This window comes from Pogoniulus pusillus, chromosome 27 (genome assembly GCF_015220805.1).
Source record: "Pogoniulus pusillus isolate bPogPus1 chromosome 27, bPogPus1.pri, whole genome shotgun sequence".
NCBI classification, from domain to species: Eukaryota; Metazoa; Chordata; class Aves; order Piciformes; family Lybiidae; genus Pogoniulus; species Pogoniulus pusillus.
This window is the reverse complement of record NC_087290.1, coordinates 14982473-15009343: the sequence shown is the minus strand read 5'-3', so window position 1 is coordinate 15009343 and position 26871 is coordinate 14982473. Positions and strand designations below refer to the sequence as shown.

Sequence of the window (26871 nt, the reverse complement as noted above, 5' to 3'; positions counted from 1 at the left end):
AACAAAATGTGCACTGAGGGCTGCCCCAAATGCAGACCACCAACCAGTCACGCTGTGCAGTACCATGGAAGAACAAGCATGTGTTTCAGGAGTGGTGGGGTTGCATGTTTCCTGCATTTGTAGTTCTGTTTATTTTAGTCTCCAGCAGGGACCAAGCAGACAGACAATGAAGTTCCGGATGCGACTGCGGTTTCGTTTCTGTGAGCAGCCAGTACCGTGCGGCACAGCTTCCTCCTGCCATACTCTCTCTGCTTGGCACTGTCCCACATGGGAGGCTGCAGCTTCAGGGAGGCTGCAGGACGCTCAGCCTGGGCAGTCAGTCCCCTCTCCTCGTAAGTTTCATCACGCCTGCGGCAAGAAGATCTTGGATGAGAAAGTCCCTCAAGGAGAGAATTGTAAGTTTGGGGAAAGGAACTCTTTGGGGTCCTTATAAATTTTAACTTATTTTTTCTTAAGCTTCAAGGCTTTTTGTGTCACAGGGATTGTTCTTACTAAGATTACATCTGATGCTAATGAACAAAAAATTTGCTCTTGAAAAGTCTGGTGCTAAACAAGGAAGTAAAAGTAGGTTTTAAACTGGGCACACAATGTTTATTTTTAAGTTATTTTCTTTATTTCTGGCTTTCTGAAGGCAGAAATATTACTATTAATCTTAGCATTTCCAATTGGGTTTTGTTTCCTGCTTTGTGAGATTTATGTAGACAGCTTTTGCTAGGAAATGTGTTTCTAGGCAGGAGCAGGGCTTCTGTCTCTTGAAACAGGAAATAAACCAGTTGAAATGGTTTGACAGCATTGCTAATTGCCTTGTGTGTGTGTTATGCAGCAGGTTAAATACCAGTAGCCACTGGTAGCTCGATAGTGCTTTATCTTGGAGATATTTGGGAGCCAGAATACGTGAAGACTCATGGAGGAAAAGTGAGCTGATCTGACCCACTTGGAGAATTAGTTTTGCAAGTAGTTGTGGCATTGCAATGTTGTGTGATAGTCTAGCTCTTGACCTAAGAAATACTCACTTGTTGGCTGCCTCAGCAGGTGACAGAGGAGAAATAACACATTACTGCAGAATGGACAAGCCTGTACTATTGGTGATGTCATCTCACTAAGAGAGAATGAAGGATCGAATGATATGGTTTCATTTGAATAGCCAATAATTAAATCTCAGCCTTATTTAGAAATGCCATTGTGAAATGCATTCAAGTTGTGGTCTCCTGCAACCATCTCTTCTCCGAGTGCTGATCAATAATGCGTGCAGGAGCATGGAAGCTGGGACAACCAGCCTGTGAGTCACAACTCTGAGCAGCAGATTTGAAAGGTGGGCTGCAGAGGCTGAATGAGGCAAAGATGGAAGATTGCATGCAAGAACCAAATTCTTCATTGCTTCCTGTTCCTTGTTAAACAGCTAACCCCAGACTGAGTCCTAACCCAGTTGTGTTCCCATTTGGTTGCTTTTGCAGCAGGTTATCCTTTGAAAGGCTGCTGTCTAGTGTCAAGCCTCATCAAAATTGAACTTGTCACATGAAAAACTGCTTGCAAATACTACTTATTAGTAATAAGCAATTGCTAATAATAATGATGCTAATAATAATAATGCTAGCAAATACAAATTATTAATAATAAGCAATTGCTATTAAAATCTAAAGAGCTGCACCTCTTAGGTTCTGAGAGGTGGGAAATCAAGGTAGGTAAATGTGAAGTGAAGCATGAGAGGGGAAAAAACCAAAACTCTCCAGATGGGCTCTTAGCAGAGCATAATGGTTCCATTAAACTGTCAGCTTGATGCTCAGCAGTGATCTGAAAGAGCAAATGATCATAGGAATGAGAAGAGGAATGGAGAACAGTGCAGCAAATGACAGGCTGCAGTGCACCTTCCTGCAGGTCTGATTCCCAGCACTTAAAAAAACCCTATGATGGTGCTGGAGAGAGTTCAGAAAGCAACAGAGTGGTTTCTTTGGAAAGGACAAGTAAGATGTAAGCTGTGTTTCTTCAGTTTTGGAGAGAGATGACTGTTGGGCACGTAGGATAGCTACACAGTAGTAACACAGAGTAGTAAGAGTGGTGTGAGCAATGTGAATCAGCTGGTGTCCTCTGCACTGTGCATAGCAAGGATGTGCAGGAGAAGCTGCCATGTGGCAGGTCTGAGCAGCACCAGGAGGTGGTGTCTCATGTAGGGTGAAGCCATGCTCTCCCTCTCTTTGCTGTTGGGTAGTGGAGGTTACACATTCAGAGGGTGAAGAAGTTCTTGGAAAGTAAATGTGTTGACAGCTCCTAATTAGCAGGATGCCAGTTTCAGTTTAGGAAGGCTGAGCTGCAGGCTGTTGGAGTGTTTTAGGGATGCTTGCTTTGCTTCTGGATTACCTATTTTTTTTCCTCTCCTAAGCTTCTGCTTTTGGGTACTTTAAGGGACTGGATACCAGGCAAGGTTGTCTTACACAGTATAGCAGTTTTAACACTCTGAGTAGGACACACAGGATTGAGGCCTTGGAGAACATGAACTTATGCTATTGGAAATGCTGCATTTCAGGTCTTTTGCTTACAAACTTCCAGATTTTGCAGAGTGGCTGAGACAGGCAGTAGGCATTGCTTTGATGTGTAAACAGTGCAAGGAAGAGATACACAGGGTGAGTACTGCAGAGACGCTGAGTTGGTGTAAGTTGTGGTTTACATGGACAATTACAGAAGACTTATGAGCAGGACGTTGCAAGGCATAACAGCTACCAGAAACCTCATTTAAAACTAAGTTGTCCTTGGGCTGCTCTGTGTTAATTGACTTTTCCCTCTCAATTAATGTTATCTGGAAAGCCTTATCTCAGACAGTTCAGTTGTCTGTTGAGTGACTCAGTTTCTCCTCTCTAACAAGCACCTTTTAAGAGACAGCCTTCAGTTTTGCAGCCACCACAATGAAACCAGTTCCTCATGGCCCTTTCCTCTAGTAGCTGGCTGGGAATTTTGTACCTGGTACATTTTGCCAGACTGATGTGCAAAAGCATCCAACTCCTATTTTTCTACCAATACTCTTGGCTTGGCAAAATCCTCAGATCACAGTTTTCCAGCCACACAGCAGTTTCCACCTCCTCCTGTTTGTTGCCCATGCTGCATGTGTTCATATGGAGGCACTTCAGCTGGGCAGCTGGCTGCATGATTTTCTTAGCAGAGCTTCCCATTAAGTATTTCATGGGAGTTTCCTTGCTGGTTTATACTGCCTTAGGAGCCCCCAGTGAGGTGACCCTCTGTATGTTGCAGGCATATCTGATTTCTTCCTGCTCTCCTTTCTCACCCCCATCCACTTGGAATCTAATTTAAAGCTCTTCCTACAAGCCCTGCTAATTCTCATCCCAGGATCCTTTTCCCACTTTGAGACAAGTTAGTTCCATCTGTTGATATCAGGCCTAATGGTCAAGGAACCTATGGCCAAGGAACCCAAAGTTCTGCTGGTGACACCAGGCTTGAAGCCAAGAATTCATCTGATGACTCTTTTTGTCAAAGCCTTCATCACTCCCTGCAATTGGTGAGCTAGAGGAGAACACTTCTTGTGCTTCCAATCCCTCAACCGGCTGTCCCAGGAATCTGAAGTCTCTCTTCACTGCTCACAAATGTCTTGATTTAAATTCATTGCTACCTACTTGAAAAATTAGCAATGGGCAGTAATCCAAAGGCTGAGCCTGGGTGAGAGGTTTTCTTTTTACATCCTTGACCCTTGCCCCAGGAAGGCAGCAGATGTCTCTAAGAAGTGGGTCTGGTTTGCCGGTAGGGCCATCCATCCCCTTCAAAAGTGGCTCCCCTATAGCAAGGACAGGTTGTTTTTTTTTACTGAGGCAGCTTTGAAGTTCAGTCCAACTTAGTGCTGGCAACTCCACTGTGTTTGGTGAATCTTCATCCTCACTGGTGTATAATCCTCCCAGCAGAGCACTGGATCAATTTGCAAGAGCACCTGTGGAGGTGGGGAAGGTACTGCCTGCTGCACCTGGCAGGAACGTGTTGCCACTGTTCCCTGTTCTCTGAGTCAGCCTGTGCAGCAAGCTGGAAAGAGAATGGGGAGCCCTCTGCATCCTTAGCACTCTGCTCTGTTTGGGAGTGTTTCAAGGAAGGTAGAGTTTGACTCTGCCAGTCTGTCTCCCACTCACACTGATCAGCCTTTCCACCTGCTTTTGCAGCTCAGGCCAGCAGGCTGAGCGGTTATTTCCCTGCTCGCAGTCAACACAGGTGTTGTGTGTGCAGTCTGTCCTTGCAAGTCAGAGCCTGCAGCACTCTCTGCAGCCAGGGGCCTGGACACTGATCATGTTTATATGAGACCACTGTCTGGATTGCCACATTTCTTTTGCCAGCAGCTATTGCCTGGGTTGCAACCATCTCTCTTTCTGCCTGTGTGACTGACTGGGCGAGCTTCCACCACATGCCCAGATGACTCACTCACACCCCCCATGTTCAACCTCTGTTGCTCTGTGAGGGCATTTAAACATCCTGCTGAGGCAGCAGCTCCACCCACACACTTCACCTACCTCTCTGAGCAGCGGATGAGTGAGGAGGTTGCTCTGCTGACCACCTATAACTATGCTTCAGGTGAAAAAATGGTTCAGTCCTCTGAGCCTTGCCACTCTGCTGAAGTGCCACAGGGACAGTTTGGCCCCGGGGGCTGATCTCTGCAATCTCCGAGTGGTGTTCCCCCGAGTGGGTGGTGGTTGCCACTCCTGCTGGTATCTAAAAGTCATGTAGATATGATATTTAGGGACGTGGTTTAATGGAGGACTTGGTAGTGTTTGCAGTTGGACATGATGATCTTAAAGGTCTCTTTTCAAACTAAAAGCTTCTGTAGTACCTTTAGCAGAAGAGACTATTAAAATTCTATCTGTAACTTTGTATTGAGTTTTAGTCTTTGCCAAGCTAAAGCATCCTTTTTTTGTTGTTGTCTTGTTCACAAGGCTGGTTTTGTTGGGTTTTTTTTGTGCAAACATAAAGATTTCAAAAATGAGCATTTAAAACTGCACATTCCCTGCTTGTAGAGCATGGCTCTGTCTTTTGTGTTGTCTGTGTAGGCAGCATGGCACAGCCTTACTTTGCCAGAGCCATGGTTAAAAAAATCAGACTTGTCTCCATTTGCACTGGGATGTGAGTCACGGATTCTTAAAAGAGTGGGAAGGTATCATTGCCAACCTCTTATTTGTAGGTAGTTGCTGATGATAGAGATGAATTTCAGCTGGGTCCTGATAGAGTGGGTCCAGAGGAGGGCCTGGAAAACGATCAGGGCTTTGGAGCATGTCTGTGATGAAGACAAGATGAAGGAACTGGAATTGTTCAGCCTGGAGAAGAGAAGGCTCCAGGGAGACCTAATAGCAGCTTTCTAGTACCTGAAGGGGGTCTGCAAGAAGGATGGAGACTGTTTACAGAGGCCTGCAGTGATAGGACAAGTGGCAGTGGGTTCAAACTAGAGGAAAGCAGATTTAAATTGGATGTTAGGAACAAGTTCTTTCCCACGAGGGTAGTGGAACACTGGAACAGGTTGCTCAGGGAGATGGTTGAGGTCCCATTCCTGGAGCTATTCAAGGTAAGGCTTGACAGGGCTCTGGGCAGCCTGATCCAGTTGAGGATGCCCCTGCTGACTGCAGAGGGAGTTAGAGCAGGTGACCTTTGGAGGTCACTTCCAACCCAGACCATTCTATGGCTATGTAGCCTCTCCACTCATCTCTGACAGCCCCATTCCTTTCTCCAACTTCTCCTGTCCAGTAACACAGCCTCCTAGCTCTGTTGGAAAACCTCACCCATACTCTTGTGAGTTCTGATGAGATATTTTCACCACTGTCTTGTGTATTGTTGTTCTGCTTTCACTTGAAGCTGTCTGGAGTGGGGAAGAAAGTCATTCTCCAATATGTGTTTAATTTTAAGCAACCACAGCTGCCATTTAATCTAACATGAAGATGGCGTTGTCTACCCAAAAATATGTCTTTGTTTCCCAGCTCTTGTAGGAGCTGGTTTAATAAAAGGCACAGCTTATATTTATAAATTCCTCTCAGTAATTTAACTGCTGTGCTCTTAATGCTGCTTAAGTATTGGTCACTTTTCTGGCAGAAATCTATTGATACCTTGGAAATTGAAGCTGTGTCACTCAAAATAGGATTTTGCTAATCTAATTCAGTCAAAACAGATTTAGATGGATTTAAGGGCAAGTTTTAGTACTTTAGTGCTTTTCTCTGTATTTTGGCAATTACCAGCAAAAAGGGAAAGTTCTTTTTATCTTCTTTGTGCATATTTAAATACATTTTAATATATTTTTGTTTTAATTAAGCAATCCCTCACTCATTAAATAGTAGCTGAAAAAAATCCTGTTCAGTTTGTGTTTTCTTCATAGTTTGGATCTTTACATGCCTTTACTCATGTTCCTTTTCCTCCAATATTTTTTAGTAGCTTACCAGGAGCAAGAACAGACAATGGATCCAGACTTTTTAAATGCATTTATACAGCCTCCTGCAGTGAATGAATTCCTAGCTGAGAATGTCATCGCTCAAGGTATGGGCTTTATGAGCCAGGACAGAAAAAGACCCAAAGAATGACCTGAAGAACCAAGCAGAAAATATGCTCTGCATATGAATTGTATATTTTTCTGCAGTGGTCCCATGAGTTTACCAGCAGTGAGCAAGCTTTGGGTGTGCAATTTGGCTGCTGACTTTCTAGAGACAGATCATGAAGAAGCAACACAAATTCTAGCTGGTTCTTCAGCTGAAATCTAAATTTCACACAAGAATCTGGCCAAGTCTGTTTGCCTCTCTCCAGCATGGTTCATCCAAGATCTTATGCTTCAGTGTAATTCAAATCAGTTAATTTCCAACAGCAGTCTTAGGAATCTGAGTAATTCTCTCACTCGCAATGAAGCAGTTAAAAGAAGAAATAAGCATTTCTACATATGGCAGTTAGTGATGTTCAGTAATATGAAATTTGATAGCAGATTTTACAGCAAACCTGCATTAGTCACACCTAATATTTGTAATGTATCTTGTTTGCTTCCTTTCACAGGTGAGAAGAAGAGATTCATAAACCCAAGCTCCAGCAAAAATCCCAAATTGGAAGAATTAAAGCTGGTACTGCTTCTTTTACTATGTTGTTTAAGCTTCACCTCAAGTTGGTTTTGCCTGTTGAGTTAATGCTCAGCCCTGAAAAATTACCCAACTCTTTAGCTCCAGTCCTCCACACCACAGATCAGGACAAGTTCTGCTTTTGGTACCTGGGCTCCACGCAAGCAAACCAGAGCTTTTGCTTAAGCGCAGTGCCAGGGTGGCTGGAGCCATACAGGACCAAGCTTCAAATGCCCAAGAGTGGTCACTGCAGTGTGTAAAGTGAAGTGTAGAGTTAAAAGTTTAGTTTCTTCTTGTATGACACTTCTCCAAACTTGGAACATAGGGATGAGCCACACCAGAAGTACCCAGCTGCTACTTCATTGTAATTGACTGCTTGAGGTAACTTTGAAGGAGGAGTCTTGTTTCATGGCTTTATGTCCAAGTGATTTTGCAAGTCTCCCCTGTGCATTCACTCACTGTGTTTCTCTACTGGCACAGCCCAGGGAAAGCATAGAATAGTGACATTTCCAGGAAGAAAAGTGGCATGCAAGAAGAGACCAGCACTTCCTGCATTATGGAGATAGTAAACTTGCTATAAATATAATAAACCCCATTTTAGGCTGTGTGCTGATGTCTGTATTATGTGAGATTCATAAATCCATTAATATCTGCATTTCTATAGTATGCTTTCTTAAATCTTCACACAGATTTGATCACAGAGATGTAATTGTTGTGTCAGGCTTTCACAATGTTTTTATACAAAGCAGAAAATCTGAAAGGTGGTGGTGCTGCAAAGTGCAATTATGCTGTCTACAGAGACACTGAATTCATTCTTCCCAGGCTGCCAAAAATGAAGAGCTTTTCTTGCTTTATGAAAGTTTCTGTGAGCTTCAGTGATTATTCCAATTCCTGTCAATCTCCTCAAGCAATGTTCTTCAGTCTGATTTCTGTTCTTCAGATCACGAGGAGGTGGAAATTGGGTTCCAAGGGTCCTCTGGATGCCCATTAATCTAAAGATATTATGGTTCCTCTAGAGAAGAGATAGGGATGGAGGAGGGGACCAGAGAGGTGTCATCAAGGGAAGACTAAGAAAAGCAAAGAAGCTGCCTTGGGGAAAAGAATCTGTTCCACTGCATTCTTATTTTCAGGTAGCTTTGGGAAATCAAGGAATATGAAATGGCTCACTGTGCTTATTAAATTATCAGTTGCCTATAAAATAGAGGATAATTACATTTAGAGACTAGTAGCAAACATCTTGAAGTATTCCTTTTTTCCCTATTTACTTATTTTCAGGCACAGTGCTCTGTTCTGCAGCTGAGTAAGGCCCCAACCACAGGACAGAAGGCAGAGTTGTGTGAGCTGCAGGCTGTGGTTGTTTAGAGCCTAGACAGCAAGCAAGGGATCTTCTAGATCTGTACTCAGCAGAATTTTCTGCTTTTCCACCCTCACCTGGCAGTACCATTATGTGTGTGGTTCCCCTTTATCACTCACACATCTAAACCATTGCCAGGTCTTAACTTTGAGGGGCTAGCTGAGGAGCTCATCTTCCTGGCCCAGAAAATTCATTTTACTTCTTAGCTGAGCAAGTATATTACAAACACCTTGACAGATTCTCAGTTTGGGCAAGTGCTGGTGCCAGGCATTCTTATTTCTTGTGTTGTTTCAAGCATCTCAGAGATAGGCTCTTTTTGTTCCCCAAACTGCTTTTTACAATTTGGCTGGTGTTGGGTGACTTCTAGAGATCTGCTATTAGTTTTTCCTCTGTTTGCAGTGAGTGAGAATGATATTATCCACACAAGAAACTCCAGACCCTCACTTGTAGTAATACAGGCAATACCCAATCCTCTTTGGAGAGGTTCTTTGTAACAGCCAGCTGGAGCTACTGCTTTTCAGTTCTCTTTTAGCAGTTCATCTTCTGCTTCTGTCAGCATATGTGGATAAAACACATGCTTGGGGAAGTGCGGAGGAGCAACTTGGGTCACCCGTGCAGGCATACAGTGGTCAAGAGAGGGGCTGCAGGGCCAAGAGATGTAACTGGGAATGTGGTTCATGTCCAGCTGCAGCCAGGCTTTGGCTTCCTGAGCAATTTCCCTTTGCAAAGGCAGGAAGGATATTGGAAAGGGCGGCTGCCACGTAAGAAAGCAAAACAAACCAAAAAGGCATTTTGTTTGTTTTGGTTTTCCGCTCCTCCCAGAGAAGGTATCTGGGACAAATTAGGAGGAAATTGGAGGAAGAAAATGAAGACAAAACTAGGAGAGGAATGGGAGGAGTGCTAGTCACATGGATCCCTACAAGAGACAACCAACAGATCGAGTAATGTCTCTCTTCTTACAAAGTTTTGTTTCACAGGTGAATTTGTGTGGATTCTGTGACCTTTAACAAAGGCAAGGGTCTGGAAGTCTACAGCCTTTTTTCTTGTGGCAATAGGAACAGAGTCTGTCTCTCCACACCTATACCTATTTCTACAAAATGCAGAGGAATATAGCCTGAGACGTCTCTTTCACTGCAAAACTTGGGAGAGCTAACCAATACTTAAATTTCCTTTCAAAACCACAACCAAAAAGCACAAATGAGGTGGAGACAGAGTGCAAACCAAGGTGTGAGAGAAGGAACTGAAGAGAAAGGTGCTGGGGGAAGTATAGGCTGGATGTTAGGAGGAAGTTCTTCACAGAGAGAGCGATTTGCCATTGGAATGGGCTGCCCAGGGAGGTGGTGGAGGCACCATCCCTGGAGGTGCTCAAGAAAAGACTGGATAAGGCACTTAGTGCTATGGTGTAGTTGACTGGCTAGGGCTGGGTGCTAGGTTGGACTGGATGAGCTTGGAGGTCTCTTCCAACCTGGTTGATTCTATGATTCTATGATTCTGTGAAATGCAGTAGAGGATTGAGTGCTGTACTATTGAAACAGGATAGAATATAGTTACAGCAAGAATATAATTACTGGCTGTTCTGTTTTCTCTGCAGTCATTGATTGACTGGATTAACACAACTCTGAAAGAAGAACACATAGTAGTTAGAAGTCTGGAAGAAGACCTATATGATGGACTTGTACTTCATCATCTTATGGGTAAGGTCCTGAATCACAGATGTCAGGGGCTGGAAGTGACCTCAAAATATCCAATCCCTCTGCCAGAGCAGGATCACACAGGAATGTGTCCAGGGCAAGTTTTGAGTATCTCCAGAGAGGAAGACTCCACAACCCCCCTGGACAGCCTGTTCCAGTGTTCTGTCACCTTTACAGGGAAAAAATTTCTCATTGTGTTTAAATGAAACTTCCTATGCCTCAACTTCTACCCATTGCCCCTTGTCCTGTCATTGGGCATCACCCAGCAGAGCCTGGGTCCAGCCTCCTGGGGCTCAACCTCTACATATTTATAAACATTGACGAGGTCACCTCCCAGTCTCCTCATCTGCTTTGAGTTTGGCTCACCAACACATTGTAGAGGAACTTCCAGGTGACAGAATAAACCTTGTGGATCGCAGTAGCAGTGAGCTGCTGGAGTTTTACTTCTTGCAAGAAGAGAAAGCACTGTGCTGTGAACCATCTGTGAGGACAGTAATTCTGAACAAATGCTTGATGATCCACTATAATTTTTATGTAATTCTTCTAAGAAAGCCTAATGGTTAACATAATAGAAAGGTTAACCCTGAAGTGTGAAATTACAGAGCTCTAAAGTGCTAGACTGGAACTGATAAAAACTTAGGAGGCTCTCTACATTATGAAAATCTAAACCAAGACTTTGTGTGCCTTGCTGATTTATTCTGTTTCTGATTTGGTTTTAATTATTTTTTTTTCCTATGGTGGCATTCAAATGCATCTATCTTCTTCCTGTGGAACTGCTGTCAAAAGAAAACCTAGCATCTCTCAAACTGGATGTTGACGAGATTGCGTTAACAGAAAAGAAGCAGCGACAGAAACTCTCTGTGATCCTGGAAGCTGTGGCTAAGTGCTTGCAACTAGAAGAAAGTCAGCTGAAATGGAGTGTGGAATGTAGGTGCAGAAATGAAATTGGAGAAGGTTATCCATCCTGGGGTTTCCTCTGCTGTAAGGCAAAGGGGTGCCAGAACTGTAATTGAGCAGCCTGTTTTGAATCACTAGTTGAATCAAGAGTGAGATGGGAATACCTGGTCCTGAGTGGGTGATGCAGGTTAGGAACTTTCCCTTCCCCACTATTTGAAATTTACCAGGCTAGCTCAGGTGGCTTGGAAGTAAGATGAAGCTGTATTTACAGCATGGCAAAATTTTCAAGCATATATATATATATATATATATACAATATTTAGGAGTATTATAATTATGTAGAAATTAAAAATAATACAGAAGTCCAAACTCCCTCACAGACTTAGGAAACTGTCCAGAGTGGGCTCAATGCTACCCCCTCTTTTTCCCTCTCTATCTCCCTTCCCAGCCAGAAACCACAAGAAGTCAACAAAGCTTAGGTTGTTAGTTGTTAGCCAAGACTAAAGGACAGATTAGATTAGATGAAAGGAGAAATGAATAGGGCAACCTCCCAGCACAGAATGAGAGAAGATTGTTTATATTTTGGCTTTTTATCCCTCTCAGCAAAACAATATATATATAATATATATATATATGTAGACATGATCATTGTTTTGTTTCACAACCAATGCTCTAGTTTCACATTAAAATATTCCAGTTAGCCTCAAACCAGCACACTGGGACATGCAAGCTACACCGTGTGAGTGTATGACTTGTGGACCACTTATCAGTTCTCAGTGCCTGCGTGTGTGTCCCATTAGAAAGGACTTGATAGGTATAGTATTGCTGAAACGTGGTATTTCAGATGTCCCACCTGGTTTATGGCCCTCCACGACTCAAGATTCTGCTCAGCACAGGGAGAATTGATGATGCTAGAGTAAGGCTTACTTGTTTTGCACATTAAAGATTGTTTTCTTCCTTGCCATGGCATAGCTATCTTGACAAAGGACTTACTGAGCACACTGCATCTTCTGGTTGCAATAGCAAAACACTTTGAACCCAACCTGGCCATACCTTCAAACGTTCAAGTGGAAACAGTCACCATTGAGGTAATTGTAGCTTCAGTTATTTGTTACATGTGCTTAGAATTAAGGAGAAATGTGTGGTCATGAGGAGAAACTTCTTTACAGTGAGGGTGCCAGAACACTGGAACAGGCTGCCCAGAGAGGTTGTGGAGTCTCTTTCTCTGGAGGCTTTCAAGACCCTCCTGGATGCATTCCTGTGCCAACTACCCTAGCGGATCCTGCCTTGGCAGGGAGGTTGGACCTCCATAAATCATTGAGTCCATTCTAACCTCTAAAGTTCTGTGATTCTGTGACTTTTTCCTTTTGACTTTCTCTGATGGAGCATGTTGGTAACTTCTGGCTGAAAAGTGGAGAGAGCAGAAGGGATCAACAACATCTCAAAGTGCCTGTACTACTTGTACAGGACTTCCTGAATCGATGCCTTCTGGTAATATTATTAAGGCAGCAAACAAGTCACGAAAGCCTTATTAATGCTTAGAGATCTATTTTATTGTGGGGCTTTATTTTGGTGTAACAAAACCTAAAATACTTTCTGTGTTTTCAACAGAACACCTCCAGAGGATTAAAGACAGCAAATGGGGTGGAATACATCACAGAAAACAAGTAAGAGGGGATGCATCTGGGTTTTACACTGTCAATCAGAAAGGAAATACTGTGGGTGTATTCTGTCTTAGAAAAAGTAGCTGGGATCATGATGGTTGCAAAAAGCATAAAGCTCAGGCATGCATATGTGTGCCAACTGCTCTTCTGAGTTCTTTTTTTATCTTCAAATTCAGTGTTATGGGATAATGCCTTTCTTTACTCTTTATATATAATCTATAAAATAAATTGTATATGTAATTTATTATTTTTATATTGTCTATTTTATATATATATATATATATATATGTATTTTTTTTCTTAAAAATGTGTATGACTGTTTCAATGGCTGATTGTTTGCCATTGCTGTGGAGGAATGCAGTAGGAAATATAATACTAGAAATTGAGTAGTGTAGATTTGCCTTTCCCAGACTCAACTGGAAACTTTCCAAAGTCACAGTGGTTTAAATCTACTTTTAATTCGTTTCTCTTCTGTCACACGAGGCAGTTCTTGTTTTGCTGTCAAAGAAAGGTTTGAGCTTGCTGAGTTTGTGATGTGCTGTGATGATTAAAGGAGTTAAGTAATAGGGTGTCATTTATACACTGAGAAAATAGGGACATCATTCCAAGAACTAGAAAGTAATTTTCCTACTATCATCTTTTATACATTAGAGCATCTTCAGTGTCTAATATCATGAGCAGCTTATTGGAAGAGGATATTGTGAACTGTGCTTATAAAATCAATGCTCATTGGTCTGTGGGGCAGTTAAAGTCTCTCATACTTCCAGGAGCATATGCAGATATACATTGTACTTAAAAATCTCTGCTGGAAAGTTACTCTGACATCCAGTTAATGGTGCTTTGTGCTATACCTCCTGCTTTTACAAGATAGCTGGTGTACCCAGATAAGCTTTGTTTAGGAATAAGATTAGTTCTACTGAATGCTTTTTCTAATTCTTGCTTTTTTATTGCACTTTTAGAGAGAATTTAGAAGCTCAGTCAAGTAAGTACTGTCATTGCCAAGTTCAGTGTTTCACTGTTGTACACCATATTCTAATCCACTTCTACCTCGTGATAAAATCAGTGTGCTTCCACTAGAGTTCATGAAGATTCATGGATTTCTCTTACTGGTTTTCTTCAAATGTGCACTGCTAATGTCTGTTCATATCAGCACAGTACAGTTTGGAAATTGGGTGGTCACTTTGCCCATGGATTACAGGCAACAGACGGGAGGTGAAACAAGAAATGAAGCAGTGGGTTGATGAACCAACAGAGAAGACCTCGTAGGAGGGCAAATGGCCTCAAGTTGTACAAGGGGAGGTTTAGGTAGGCTATCAGAAGAAAATTCTTCCTTGGAAAGATTCTCAAAGACTAGAAAAGGCTCTCCAGAGAGGTGGCTGAATCCTCATCTGTTGATGTGCTTAAATGAAGCAGAGATGTGGTGCTGAGGGATGTGGTTTAGCACCAGATTTGATAGATAATGGTTGGACTCAATCTTTAAAGGTCTTTACCAACTGAAACAATTCTATGTATTAGATTTGCACATTGCCCTCGTTCACTGTTGGAGCTATTTATGAGCACAGTGGCTGGAGAACTGATCCTCTTGTTGCTGCCAGCTTCAGTGCACTTTCCTTTCTGCAGTTTGCAAAGGGGATTTTGAAGTCTGTTGGTACTCAGTTATGGATGGCAGCTCAGTGTGAACAGTGTCCCCAGAGTTTTTACCCTTGATGTTTTTAAGGTCTGTGAAACACTTGAGGTGCAATATGTCCACCTCGAGGAGAGGATACTCTCGGATGTGATCCTTTCATGGGTCTGGGGTTGTCCCCCAGTGATTTGTTGGATGGATTCACCTTTCTTCCTTTACATTGCTCCTGCAACAATCCCTTGACAGGGAGAATGGAGAAACCTGTGAAGTCCTTTCACAGTGGAGGCTTCTCTGGCTTTTGAGAGGAATCTTCCACCAGTAAAGCTACCTTTTGGTTTCCTGCACTATAGAAATCAATTCTCCAATGACTTATATTGCCAGAGTGCCCTTAGCTTTTAAGTGCTTCATACACTTTGTTCATTCTTGAATCAGATCAGTCTTGTAGCTGGGCTAGTGAGATGATGTAGTCTGAGCTCATTAAACCTATGCTGAGCATGCAGGTGAGGGTGGGCATTTGCAGAGTGAATCTCATGTCCTTGGAAGTTTCTAAACTCCTGCTAGTTCTCTGGCACTGGCTGGGTGCCTGCCTTTAAGTTGGCTGGCAGCACCAGTCATTTTTGAGGGATGAATTTTCAGACAGTGTTGACAAGCCAAAACACAGGTTGTGTTTTTTTATAGGAGGGGGAATGTTTTTCTGCAAATTTGATGTAAGTGACATTTCTGTTGTGGGAGAGCAGTAAAATCTTCTCTCATTATGATATTTTATCCCAGAGTTCAAGGTTAAAAAGCATAGCTGAGAAGACACAAACTGGAGAGATGTGAAACTTGGCCATTGTTCATTCTGGTGGCAGCACAAATCTTGAGATCCTCTGCAGGTGATAATTGCAGAGCTGAATGGAGTAAATTGCTTTCTCTGACGTAGTCAGGCTGAAGGGAAGCCTCTCACACCCTCCTTTGATAAATACAAAATCAGGATTTTCCCCCATCTCCCTATGACCCTCTCTCTCCTTGGTTTGTAAGGTATGAACAGCTTGATCCTTCTGGAGTAACTCTGGTCTGACAGTTACTCCAAATAATACCAACTAATGTTGTTTTGATACAGAGGACGATGCCTTTGATGAATTATTTAGCCATGCTCCAGATAAACTGGATGCTGTAAAAAAGGTAATTGACTTTTCTAACACACATCAAAATTTGAGAAGTAAAGCAGTTAATAACTTCACTGAAAAAAAAAAACCAAAACAATTTCTTTTCTTCCACCCTCTCCTCCTGTTCTGTTTTCTTTAGGTATTTCTGCAATTTGTCAACCAGCATGTTGGAAAATTAGGATTGAATCTGAAGGACCTCGAATCCCAGGTAGCCTGCTCTAAGGTGCATGTTCACCATGTTTTATAGTCATTTGAGTATTTCATCTCACCATTAGAATTCCTTCTTTTTGTTGTAGTAAATTGAAACTTGGCACCATAACCATTACTTTTAGCTTCAGGTTGTTGGAAGCACAAACAACTGTGATGAGCTTTGCTATTTTCTGCTAAAACAGGCACTGAGGCTGGGTGAAGATGCAGTGGTCTGCGTTGTGGTGACATCAAGGAGAAATGTGGACTGGGGCCAAGGATGGTCTTGGTCTTCCTTTTCTCCTGCTTATTGCAGCAGTTAACTGTTCCTGGCCACAGTCACAGGATCACAGGATATTAGGTGTTGGAAGGGACCCAAAGAGATCATTGAGTCCAACCCCCCTGCCAGAGCAGGACCATAAAATCTATCTCGGATCACAGAGCAATGCAGCCAGACAGGCCTTGAAAGTCTCCAGAGAAGGAGACACCACAACCCCTCTGGGAAGCCTATTCCAGTGCTCTGTGACCCTTACAGTACAGAAGTTCCCTCTTGTGTCGAGATGGAACACAACTTACATTCATTGCTCCTTGTTCTATCACAGGGAGCAAGTGAACACAGCCTGTCCCTCACCTTCTGACACCCAGCCCTCAGAGATGGATAAACATTTATTAGATCCTTACTCAGTCTTCTCCAGACTAAACAGCCCCAGGTCCCTCAGCCTTTCTTCATAAGGCAGTGTTCCAGTCCTCTAATCATCCTTGTGGCCCTCCACTGGACCCTCTCCAGCAGATCCCTGTCCATCTTAAACTGGGGAGCCCAAAACTGAACACAGTACTCAAGATGAGGTCTCACAAGGGCAGAGTAGAGGTGGAGGAGAACCTCTTTCAATCTGCTGGACACACTCCTCTTAATGCACCCCAGGATGTCATTTGCCCTCTTGGCCACAAGGGCACATTGCTGTCCCATGGACAACTTGTTACCCAGGAAGGGTGGACAACTGCTTGCATGGATCCAGGGAGCTGCAACATCCTTCTGAAATGGGTTGAGAACTTCCCTCCCCTACTTGAAATTTACCAGACCAGCTCAGATGGCTTGGAAGTGAGAAAAAGCTCTACTTAAGAGCAAAGCTACATTTACAAGCATACATACACAATGTATTTACAACTATTTACAACTCAGGAATAATCATGGAATCATAGAATGGTCTGGGCTGGAAGGGATTTCTAGAGGACATCTAGTCTGGCTCCCAGAAATCTAATCTTCCCTCCAAAAGAAAGTGCAAGATGAACCAACACCACCCTCTCTCTCTCCCCAGACAGAAAACAGCCAGCAGGGTTGCATGTTGTCTGGTCAGCTGAGGTTAGTGGAAGAGATTGGAGAGAAGCAAAGGGAGAAGTACCCCGGAGCAGAGAAGAGGGAATTGTTTACACTTTGGCTTTTTATGCTTTTTAGCAAACCAATGAATGATTTAGACTTTATTCTTTTACAACCAATGAGCTACTTTCTCTTATTAGAATATTCCAATCAGGCTTAAACCAGCACATCTTCCCACAGCTCTCCCAGGAGTGAGTGAGTGAGTGGTAGGAAATGAGCTCGAGGATGTCCCTTGTGCCTTTTTACTCCCTGCTTCTGCAAGCCCACGTGCAGAAATCAATCCACAGCTCTTGCTTTGCTCCAGTGTTCAAAACCTCAGTGCAGTGTGATTTATGCTGTGAGGATGTAAAAGCAGAGCTCTGCTCCAATGCTCTTCTGAGTCTTACTGGTTGGCATCTGAGAGAAAGGAAGTTTTGTAAGCATTTTGTCATCAATCTCAGGTATTAGGCACAATTCTCCTTTACTCACAGGTATGTGTCTGCTGCTTGTGGTCATCTGAAGTTGCTTCATATCTAGAATTGTGGGTTTTAAGAGCTGTCCTTTTGCAAGGTGAACTTGGGAGTCTTGTGTGATTAAATATGAAGTTCACTGTAAAAAGAGTTTAAGGGTGCTGAGTCATTAGGCTGTCTGCTTGCCAGAGTGCCATTTCAATTCTTTTCTCACAAGAATGGCATTTATTGGAGTAACTTCCTAAAAGCCAACATCATAAATAACACATGGATCATTCTTCATCTAGTTTGCAGATGGTGTTATCTTACTTCTGTTAATTGGACAACTGGAGGGTTACTTTCTGAATTTAAGGGATTTCTTCCTGACTCCAGCCAGCACTGCAGAGATGGTAGGTTGTTATTTAAGTACTTGGAGCTTGAGGTTTCAAACATCTTATGTATTTAATGCTTCCATGTGTCGGCAAAGAGCTCTGCCTCTTGCTCTGACTGCTGCTGTGTATGGAGTTATGTGTGTGCAGAGTATTTGCAGGGTAGTGGTTTGGAACAGCACAAACGCAGGGACTTGATGTTGTTAAAGTATCCTGGAACAGATTGGTGTCTTCTTCAAAATTAACTGTTATCTCCAGGGAGGTGAGCTGGTTATGACTTGCTTTTGTTTGGCAGATACGTGCCTCTGAAGCCTTCTAGGGAAATATAGAGGCTCTATGTGATGAGGAATTGGCATGCTACCTCTTACAAGTCTGTCCTGCAAACTACATATCTAAGTGGATGACACCTCTTACACAGCAGAACTAGGTTCCTGTAGGTTTGCTTCTGCTGTCCTAAAAATATCCTTCAATCAAGACATGACCAGAACATTTTGAAGACTCCTTCTGTGCTCAGGGAGCTCTCGAGAATTTACGTCTTTTCCTCCCCCCAAGGCTGTAATCTACACAACCAGACTTGCTTGACTCCTGTTTTTTCAACCTCTGCCAGGCAAATTTTGTCTGTTCTTTAAAAGAAAAAGGTAGTGTCAGCCAGGAGGTAGTGCATGCTGGGCTGCCAGTGTAAATGCCTCCTCCACAGATAGAAGATGTTGAAATATTTTGCAATATTTGAGATATTTTCAGATGCTCTCTGGCATGGGTAGGGACTTTTCATCTGGGTCACTTGCAGCTGTAGCTACATTTCACCTTCAGATCTCTGAGGGTGAAAAGTGACAGAATTTTTTCTTTTTGCTTGAAAGCAGCCTGCAAAGGGAATCTCTCCTCTGGTGTCATTTGCATTATAGATTCCCTACACAGATGAAGCCTCCGTTTGGTTCCTGACCTCACTGCAGCTAATCTCCCTGGACAATATTTCTTTGTAATGAAAATTCACTAAGATGCCATGCTAATTAATAAGAACTCTCATGGAGCTTTTCCATCCCAGCTATTAAAACCACAGTTGTCTGAGATGTGGGTTCCAATTTTGTCCTAAAGTCATTGCTGATGAAAGAGTTGATGACTCTTTAAGGTACTGGAAAAAAATCAGATGTTTGAGGGTTTTTTTAACTCTATGAACAAGGCAAATGTATTCTTAAGGGTGAATCAAACAAAGTCAAGACATTTCCTATGAATTGTTTTTCTTGCCTTTCTCCTCCTCCCCTCAGTTTTCAAACTTGTTTGCTCTAGTTCATTGATTTGGAAATAAATGTTTCATATTTTCATTAATTTTATTCAGAGGAAGTAATTTTTTTTTTAATGTAAATTTTCATAGGTGACCTTTTTGGTTTTGCACCAGCCCCATTTGAGCCTCATAAATCACTCAAAGAAATGAGATACTACATTTCAGGTATAAATCAGAGCTCAGACTTTCTAGTTCTTACCCAGTCTTTGCTGGTCACTGGCCTCAGAGAAGACTATAAGGGAGCTGGGTACTGGTTCTGCATCCCAGTAATTTTGTTTTTGCAGGGTTACTTCCAAGTACTGGACTTTCTGTTGGGCAGTTTGCCAAAGTGGCATGTTTTTTTCTCCTCTGATACTAATTTCAAGATGAAAAGTGGGATGGATAGTAGCATAACTATAAATGTCAAGTCACCACAGTTCATCTGTCATCTGCACATAAAACACATCTTCCAGTGCCCTGTGCTTTCTAGCTCCTTGTCCTTCTAGACATTAATTGGCATAATAAAGTGTAAGAATGTGAGCTTTGGGATTTAAGGCATGCTATTTGGGTTATAAAAACAGTGACAACCCCATGTAGTGTTGGGATTGGTGCATTGCATCAACTTTCATTGTGTGTCAGAGCTGACACACAGACTCAGTGAATTGTGAGGAGAAGTTGGGATGTGAGCAGTGATACTAAAGAGGAAATAGGAACAAGGAATAGGGAGGGCAGGAGTCTGCAATAGAGGAGTACAAGGAAAGCAGGAGCAGAAATTTGGGATGTGGCCTACCTTCCAGCTCAAGATGACAACACTGCATGTGAATGGGGTTTTCTTAGTGTTTATTACCAAAAAATATATATATTTACAAGTAAGTGTAAAGAAATCCCCACTGTGAGAACTCGTGGTTGGAAAAGATGTGCATACTGAGACAAAGAATATAGTCACAAAATAGGTCAGGCTGAAACTGGAGCTGAACTTTGTGCAGGCAGGAGGTGAAAAATATGACAGAGGGTCCTTAGTAGATCTATGTGAGCCTACAGTCTCCTGACTCCTGACTGTCAAAGGAAGTAAACAAGCCTGAATCCAAACTGTCAGTCTCAGCTACTCATAAACCAGAGAACCAGGTAAAACATAAATCTATTGCTTCACTTCAGAGCACACAGGTTTTGCTAAGCTTGTGTATGGGGGATTCCTGTGCTTACTGTCAGAAGACAACAAGGAAGAGCATGGGAGCAGTTATGAGGTACCTCCCAAGGGATAAATTGCTCAGTAGCCTAAGGAATGACTGAAGAGACAATGTGAAGTTTCTCCAGATCGTGTAACTTCATTATGGAGTGAAGGGAGTTTGCTAATTGCTGACCAAGTAAAGCACTACCCTTAAGCTGTTAGAAGGTAGTAATGGGATCACAGAAGAGTAGCATTGAAAAGGCCCTCTGAAGATCATAGAGGCATAGATCACCTAGTCCCACTCCCCTGCTAGAGCAGGATCACCTTGAGTAAATCACACAGGAGGTCATCCAAACAGGTTTGGGATGCCTCCAGATATGGAGCTCTACAACCTCTCTGGTGGCCTGTTCCACCAGATTCATAACTACAGAAATATATGTGTCTGGTACTGCTTTGATGTGGGGAATGCAGGAAAAATAGCAGTGAGGAAAAATCAGAAAAAACTCCTCCAGCCTTCATCCATACACCTGTGCTTAATTTGTCAGGAGTAATGTAGCCTGGGGAAGAGAAGCCTCTGGGAAGACCTTACAGCAGTCTTCCAGTACCTGAAGGGGGACTGCAAGAAAGGTAGGAAGGGACTTTTTATGAGGGCTTGTAGTGATAGGATGAGAAAGAATGGATTGAAGCTTGAGGAGGGCAGATTTAGACTGTATGTTAGGAAGAAATTCTTTACAGTGAGGCTGGTGAGAGACTGGAACAGGTTGCACAAGGACACATCCTTCCTGGAGATATTTAAGGCTAGGTTGGATGAGGCTTTGAGCAGCTTGGTCTAGTGGAAGATGTCACCTGCCAATGTCAGGAGGGTTGGAACCAGATGATCTTTAATGTCCTTTCCAACCCAAGCCATTCTATGAATACTAAAGACATCATCACTTCTGTTATTGCCTATGGACATTTGTATATGTTAAAGCCTAACATTCTAGCTCACAAGTAGAGCTGTTTGGAAGCCTTCTGAGTTTTGCAATTCTGAATTAATTACAGAGAACTTTTTTTTTTTCTTTTGTATTTTTTGTTTGTTCCAAATGTGGTGAGCAAATATAGAAATGAATTCCCTGCATCTATTAGATCCAATTACAAGTCTAGTCTGTTTTCCCTGTGGAAACATCTGTTGCCACAAGACTTTCACATGCAAGGTCTATTTTTAAATATATGGATTCTTCTCCTCACCTCATGGGATGCATTTTGCTGGAGATGGATTTTGCATGCAATTTTATATGGTAATTGGTAGACATTCTGAAAAGCTCTCTATCAAAGCTAAGGAGATGGATGTGAGTGTGTATGTATTATATGAATCAGTATCTTCAGTGCTACTAGAGGAACACTTCATAAAATCTTTAGGCCACTGCACTGCTGGCTGAAAAATATTTTCTCTTATGGTGATCAATGTCTCTCTCATCAACAGCTTCACAATGTTAACCTTGCACTGGACTTGCTGGCAGATGGAGGTCTTCTGGACTTCTCTGTCAACTCTGAAGGTGAGTCATGACATGAAACTTGTCTGCAATAGAATTGCTAATATCCTGGCTTAGCAAAAGTTGGAGTAATTAAAGGAAGTAGATTCTGCAGTGTGACACTGGCACATTTAATGATACAGTTGCCTTTTAGCTCCTCGGAATGAATAGTGTAAAGCTGGGAATTACTTTCACCAGTATTTCTATACTAATAATGTTGTTGTATTGTAATTTTAGCAACTGTGCCCTAATCTTAAACTCTGTAATAAGTCAGTATTTGTTAAAGATTTACAACAGTGGAAACTCCAAGGGAAATTACAGCAGCTGAACTGGAAGGTAAGCTGTTTTCCTGTCTCATAGAAGGTCTTAGCACATTAAGACCAAGGTTATTTAGCGTGGGAAGACGTCTTGCAGAATACGATCTGAAAAGGTGAGACACTGAGCACGCTATTCAAACCCAGAAGAGTCTCCTGAATGTGAAATACAGAGCTTTTAAGTTGCTGTTCTGCCTAGTTCAGACTCAGATCTGAGTGTTGATCTCCTACATCCAAGCAAATGCTTTCATTGTTGAGTTAATGTGCATTCATGTTCCACTCTCTTACATGTGTTTAGTACATAACCTATGGCACCCTCAACCTGAAAGGAAGTTGTAGCCAGGTGGGGTCAGTGTCTTTTCCTGGGCAACCAGTGACAGAACAAGAGGACACAGTCTCAGGCTGCAGGTTTATGTGGGGTGTTAGGAAGAAGTTCTTTCAACAAAGAGTGATTAGTATTGGAATGGTTGGTGACTCCACCACCTCCCTGAGCAGCTCATTCCAGTGCCTGAACACTCTCTCTGTGAAAAACTTTTTCCTAATTTCCAGTCTAAACCTACCAGTCTCAGCTTGGGGCCATTCCCTCTTGTTCTTTCTCCAGTTACCTGTGAGAAGAGACCAGCAGCAGCCTCTCCACAGTGTCCCTTCAGGTAGTTGTAGACAGCCAAGAGGTCTCCCTCAGCCTGCTCTTCTTCAAACTAACCATCCCCAGCTTCCACAGTCACTCCTCCTAAGATTTGTTCTCCAGAACCTCCACCAGCTTTGTTGCCCTCCTCTGGACCTGCTCCAGCACCTCCACATCTCTCTTGTATTGTGGTACCCAAAACTGAACACAGCACTTGAGGTGTGGCCTCACCAAAGCCGAGTACAAGGGGACAATCACCTCCCTACTCCTGCTGGCCACAGCATTTTTAATCCAAGCCAGGATGCCATTGGCCTTCTTGGCTGCCTGGGTACACTGCTGGCTTGTATTCAGTTGCCTGTCTGTTACAGCTCCCAGATCTCTTCCTGCCAGGCAGCTCTCCAATTACACTGCCTCAAGCCTGTAGCATTGCTTGGAGTTGTTATGACCCAAAAATCCTCAGCTAGTGATTGAATTTCATGTGATTTAGGGGCACTTAATGCAGCTACACTATGTAGACTGTTCAAGAATCTCATTTACTAGTATTTAATTGTTAGTCTTCCAGTGATTTACAGCATTGTAAGAACAACAGTAAAGCTTCTCAGTTATCCTCTCTTATTGCAGTTATTAAATACAAGTGCATTTTTTTAGCCAAGAGCACAGAAGGTAAAACCTAAATGAAAAAAAAACCAAACCAAAACAGCAACCTAAACAAACAAAAAATATCCAAGATCAGGAAAATGTGATGGGAACATTACAAACAAACAATAAAGTATTGGGTAATTCCCAAGATGGTTCCTGCCATAGAAGAGTCATTAAAAATTAAAGCTGTAATAGACCTATTAGATTATCTAATCTGTTCTCTGGTAGTGAATAATTATTTCTTGCTATGCATTATTTATCCAGTCTTCCAGCAAAATAGTGCAGCAAACATCTCTGTTCCTTAGTAAGTATGCCATTTACTATCTCTCCAGTGCCTGTGTTGCTTCTTGTTAGATTGTCTTAAGTTCACTTTGTAATGGGGGAAAGGTGGAAGATTGTCTGTTGCCAAAATCTTTCTATTCCAGTCATTATGCTTCCCATCTGGTTTTATTATTTCCTCTGTGTCTTGCAGATATTGTGAATGGAGATCTGAAGTCTACAATGCGGATTCTCTATTGCTTGTATTCCAAATATAAGACCAAAGGAACATGAAGAGCAAGGCCAAGATCTTGGGCCTATTTGTATTGCCTTTTTTCCTCCTTTTTTAAGTCTTGGTCTGACTCTTCAATTTCCAGCTCTGTTTACCACTGTTTGTGTGCACAAACTTGTGTTTGATACCTGCCATATTGCATTGTATACCAAGTACGTATTCCTGTGACGTTTGGCATACACCGCCCGAGTTAGGGGTATGTGTGTCCAGGGCCAGAGTACTGTATAATTCTGTGGCTGGAGCTCTTGCTCCAGCTCTGTCTCTTGTTCTCTCTGAGCTTCCCTAATGCTGCAGTGAAGTATAATGTGCTTTTCTTCTGGACTATGGATTATTTGCTTCTGGAGAGTAATTTGGAAGCTGCTATTGCAACTGCTCTGCTTCCCTGCATCTGAGTCACTCTGGAAACTAGAGAGGGGAAAGACCCACCACAGCATCTTTGAGAAGATTGTGGACATGCTTGAAGCTCAAGTTCAAAATCTTTGTGCATGTGTCTAGATCCTTGGGTGGGAGCTCTCTTCATTTGGGTCCTAGAAGCTTGCTGGCATGAAATGCTGGGGAACTGCAGTTCAAGTGCTTCGTGGTGTCCCCCACACCTGTATTCTTGGTGCCCATTAGGCTTTACTTCCTGTGGAGAGCTACAGTCTGTGCTGGGCTTGTCCTTGTGCTGTAGGAGGTCCATGTCAGCTGGGTGGTTGTGTTTCTTTTGGGAAATGGAGCCAGAGTCTGAGATTGTGCCCATGATAGTAAATGGCAAGTTGGAATCTGTAGACTGAAATGCCAATGATGGAATGCAAATACGTTTTTTTTCCCACCTCCTTTCATTTTTTTTGCATTTAACTCTTCTTCTTCCCCCCCCCCCCCCCTTTTTTTTTTTTCTTTCTATCTGAAGCATAATTTTCCCATTGGAGAAGCATTTTCTTTTAATGAAAAATGTTATCCACCATATTCAGTTATTCCTTTCATGTCAGGGCAGCCTCAGGGACCTAAACCTGCTTTTTGGTGTAATGTGCAGTAGGGTGATGGGGTCTGGGTTGTTCCTGGGCTTGGATGTCTTTCAGGACCACCTGTCAGATAATCCAGTCATGACAACTGAGCCCCAGACGAGAGAACATAACAGATATTTTAAGGTCTTTAAGCACAGCACAGCACTAATCAGACTTAGGAAACAAAAGACAGAGGCCTTGAGCAACCTGCTCTAGTGGGAGGTGTCCCTGCCTACAGCAGGGGGTTGGAGCTGAATGATCCTTGAGGTCCCTTCCAACCTAGACCATTCTATGATGCTATAAAACATTAAAATGTATAGGCATGAAAAAGCCACAAGTTTCAAGGTAGTTCTGGCCATGGATGGTTTTGCTACAAATGCTACTGGAAACGCACAATATGACCCTAAATGCATCTAAAGGATGCAAATCTTTTATGAAATAGAAAATAGTTCAGATAGTTTGGACCATATTATGTTCTGATACTGTTATAATAATGTAAAGAGGTTTAAGTGGCATCAGATCTATGTATTTTGTCAGGTGGTTCCACAGCCACACCAACTAAAATTACACACAGAAAACGAGTCAGCCTCAATTTACAGACTCCTCCTAGCATCTGACTTTTCCATGTGCTCTTTACCCTGCCTGTTTCAGTACTTTAGCATTCTGGCTCCTCATTCTCCCAGCCTCAGTTTTCCATCCTCTTGTGCCTGCTTTGTAATGCTGGCTCAGGTGGCCAAACAGCTGCCCTTCTGCAGTGCCTGCTCCTTTTTCCTCTCTGTGCTCAGAGCTGTTGGGCTGTCGCTGAGAATCTTCTAGAGAAGTTAAATTTGCAATGCAAAAAAAGCTGTGAAAAAATCTGGAGCCACCAGCTGGATACTGTGTGTAAGAATTTAAAATGCTTCTCAGTGCTGTGCAAGAAGAATTCCTTTTTTCCCTTCCTCCAACATAAAAAGAAGATACCAATAATCAAAGGTAGAAAGTACTGCTTTGACTGACCCAGCACATTAGTGATGCAGCAGTACATCCAGATCACAGTAATGAGGTAATTTGCTGTTCTCCTTTTACCTTTTGATGCAGGGCAGCCAGGATATGTCTGCCTGTGTCTGTGTGTGCAGATTTCCTGGATGTGTTCTTTGGCAGGAAAATGCTGAGTAGGGAGGTTTTGAAAATTTCAGAGTGTTTGAGAACAGATCAGACTCCTCTGGGGCAACTGTTGTGCACTGGGATTTTCTGTGGACTTGCTTGGGGCCTCTGGATACCAGTTGGCACTGGTGGGGATGTACCTGCGGCTGTAGTGTTGGGTGTGGTAGCAGTGTAACTTCCAGATGCCTCAGGTGTGCAGTAGGCAAGTGGAATTAGGTAGATTTCAGGTTTGCTCTGCTGCACTCTTTAAGTTTTATGGACATACTTCTGTATAAAAAACATTGTCATGATGTTGGCCTTCCTCAACAGCAAAGAGGGACAGAAGGCAGAGGGGTGGGGGGCCAATCTCTTTTTGGTGGTCTGCAGCAATAAGACAAGGGGCAACAGGTACAGCTGGAACATAGGAGGTTTCAGCTCAACATGAGAAGCACTGGAGCAGGCTGCCCAGAGAGGTTGTGGAGTCTCCTTCTCTGGAGGCTTTCAAAACCTGCCTGGATGCATTTCTGTGTGAACTACCCTAGGGGATCCTGCCTTGGCAGGGAGGTTGGACTTGATAATCTCTGGAGGTCCCTTCCAACCTCTAAGGTTCTGTGATTCTGTGAAGGCTGGACATCTAAGGCAAGGATAGGAGGTTGTTTTGGGGACAGTTACAGCACAGAGAAGAGAAATACAGCTCTCACACCAACACTCTTGCAAATAAGCACATCTTAAATTAAAACATGTCATTTCTATGTGCAAATACCTGTACAGCTTGCGTCCTAGTAGTGTTAGGGAACTTGAAAAGCCCCAGGTTTGACCCCAGTGCTTTCTTAGGCCTGAAAGTTACTCCTGAGTTCAGCAGCAAGACTGAACTTTTGAAAAGA

At 42.8% G+C, this 26871-nt stretch overlaps 1 protein-coding gene across 4 annotated transcripts; it reads left to right on the top strand.

Annotated features, from left to right (window-relative positions):
• The first annotated feature begins 30 nt into the window (after nt 1-30).
• PARVG (parvin gamma) lies at nt 31-24649 on the top strand. Of its 4 annotated transcripts, none has more exons than XM_064166275.1 (13): nt 31-395; nt 6397-6498; nt 7003-7067; nt 10007-10109; nt 10893-11033; nt 11976-12091; nt 12615-12670; nt 13627-13649; nt 15394-15455; nt 15579-15662; nt 17737-17838; nt 21706-21778; nt 23805-24649. In XM_064166275.1, the coding sequence occupies exons 1-13, from the start codon at nt 65-67 to the stop codon at nt 23882-23884; spliced, it is 1338 nt and encodes a 445-aa protein (XP_064022345.1). In that variant the 5' UTR covers nt 31-64; the 3' UTR covers nt 23885-24649. The 4 variants fall into 4 exon arrangements, 3 of the variants coding, with proteins under 3 accessions (XP_064022345.1, XP_064022346.1, XP_064022344.1); XM_064166276.1 differs by having other exon boundaries at nt 6394-6498; nt 15579-15647; XM_064166274.1 differs by having other exon boundaries at nt 6394-6498.
• The last annotated feature ends 2222 nt before the right edge of the window (nt 24650-26871 follow it).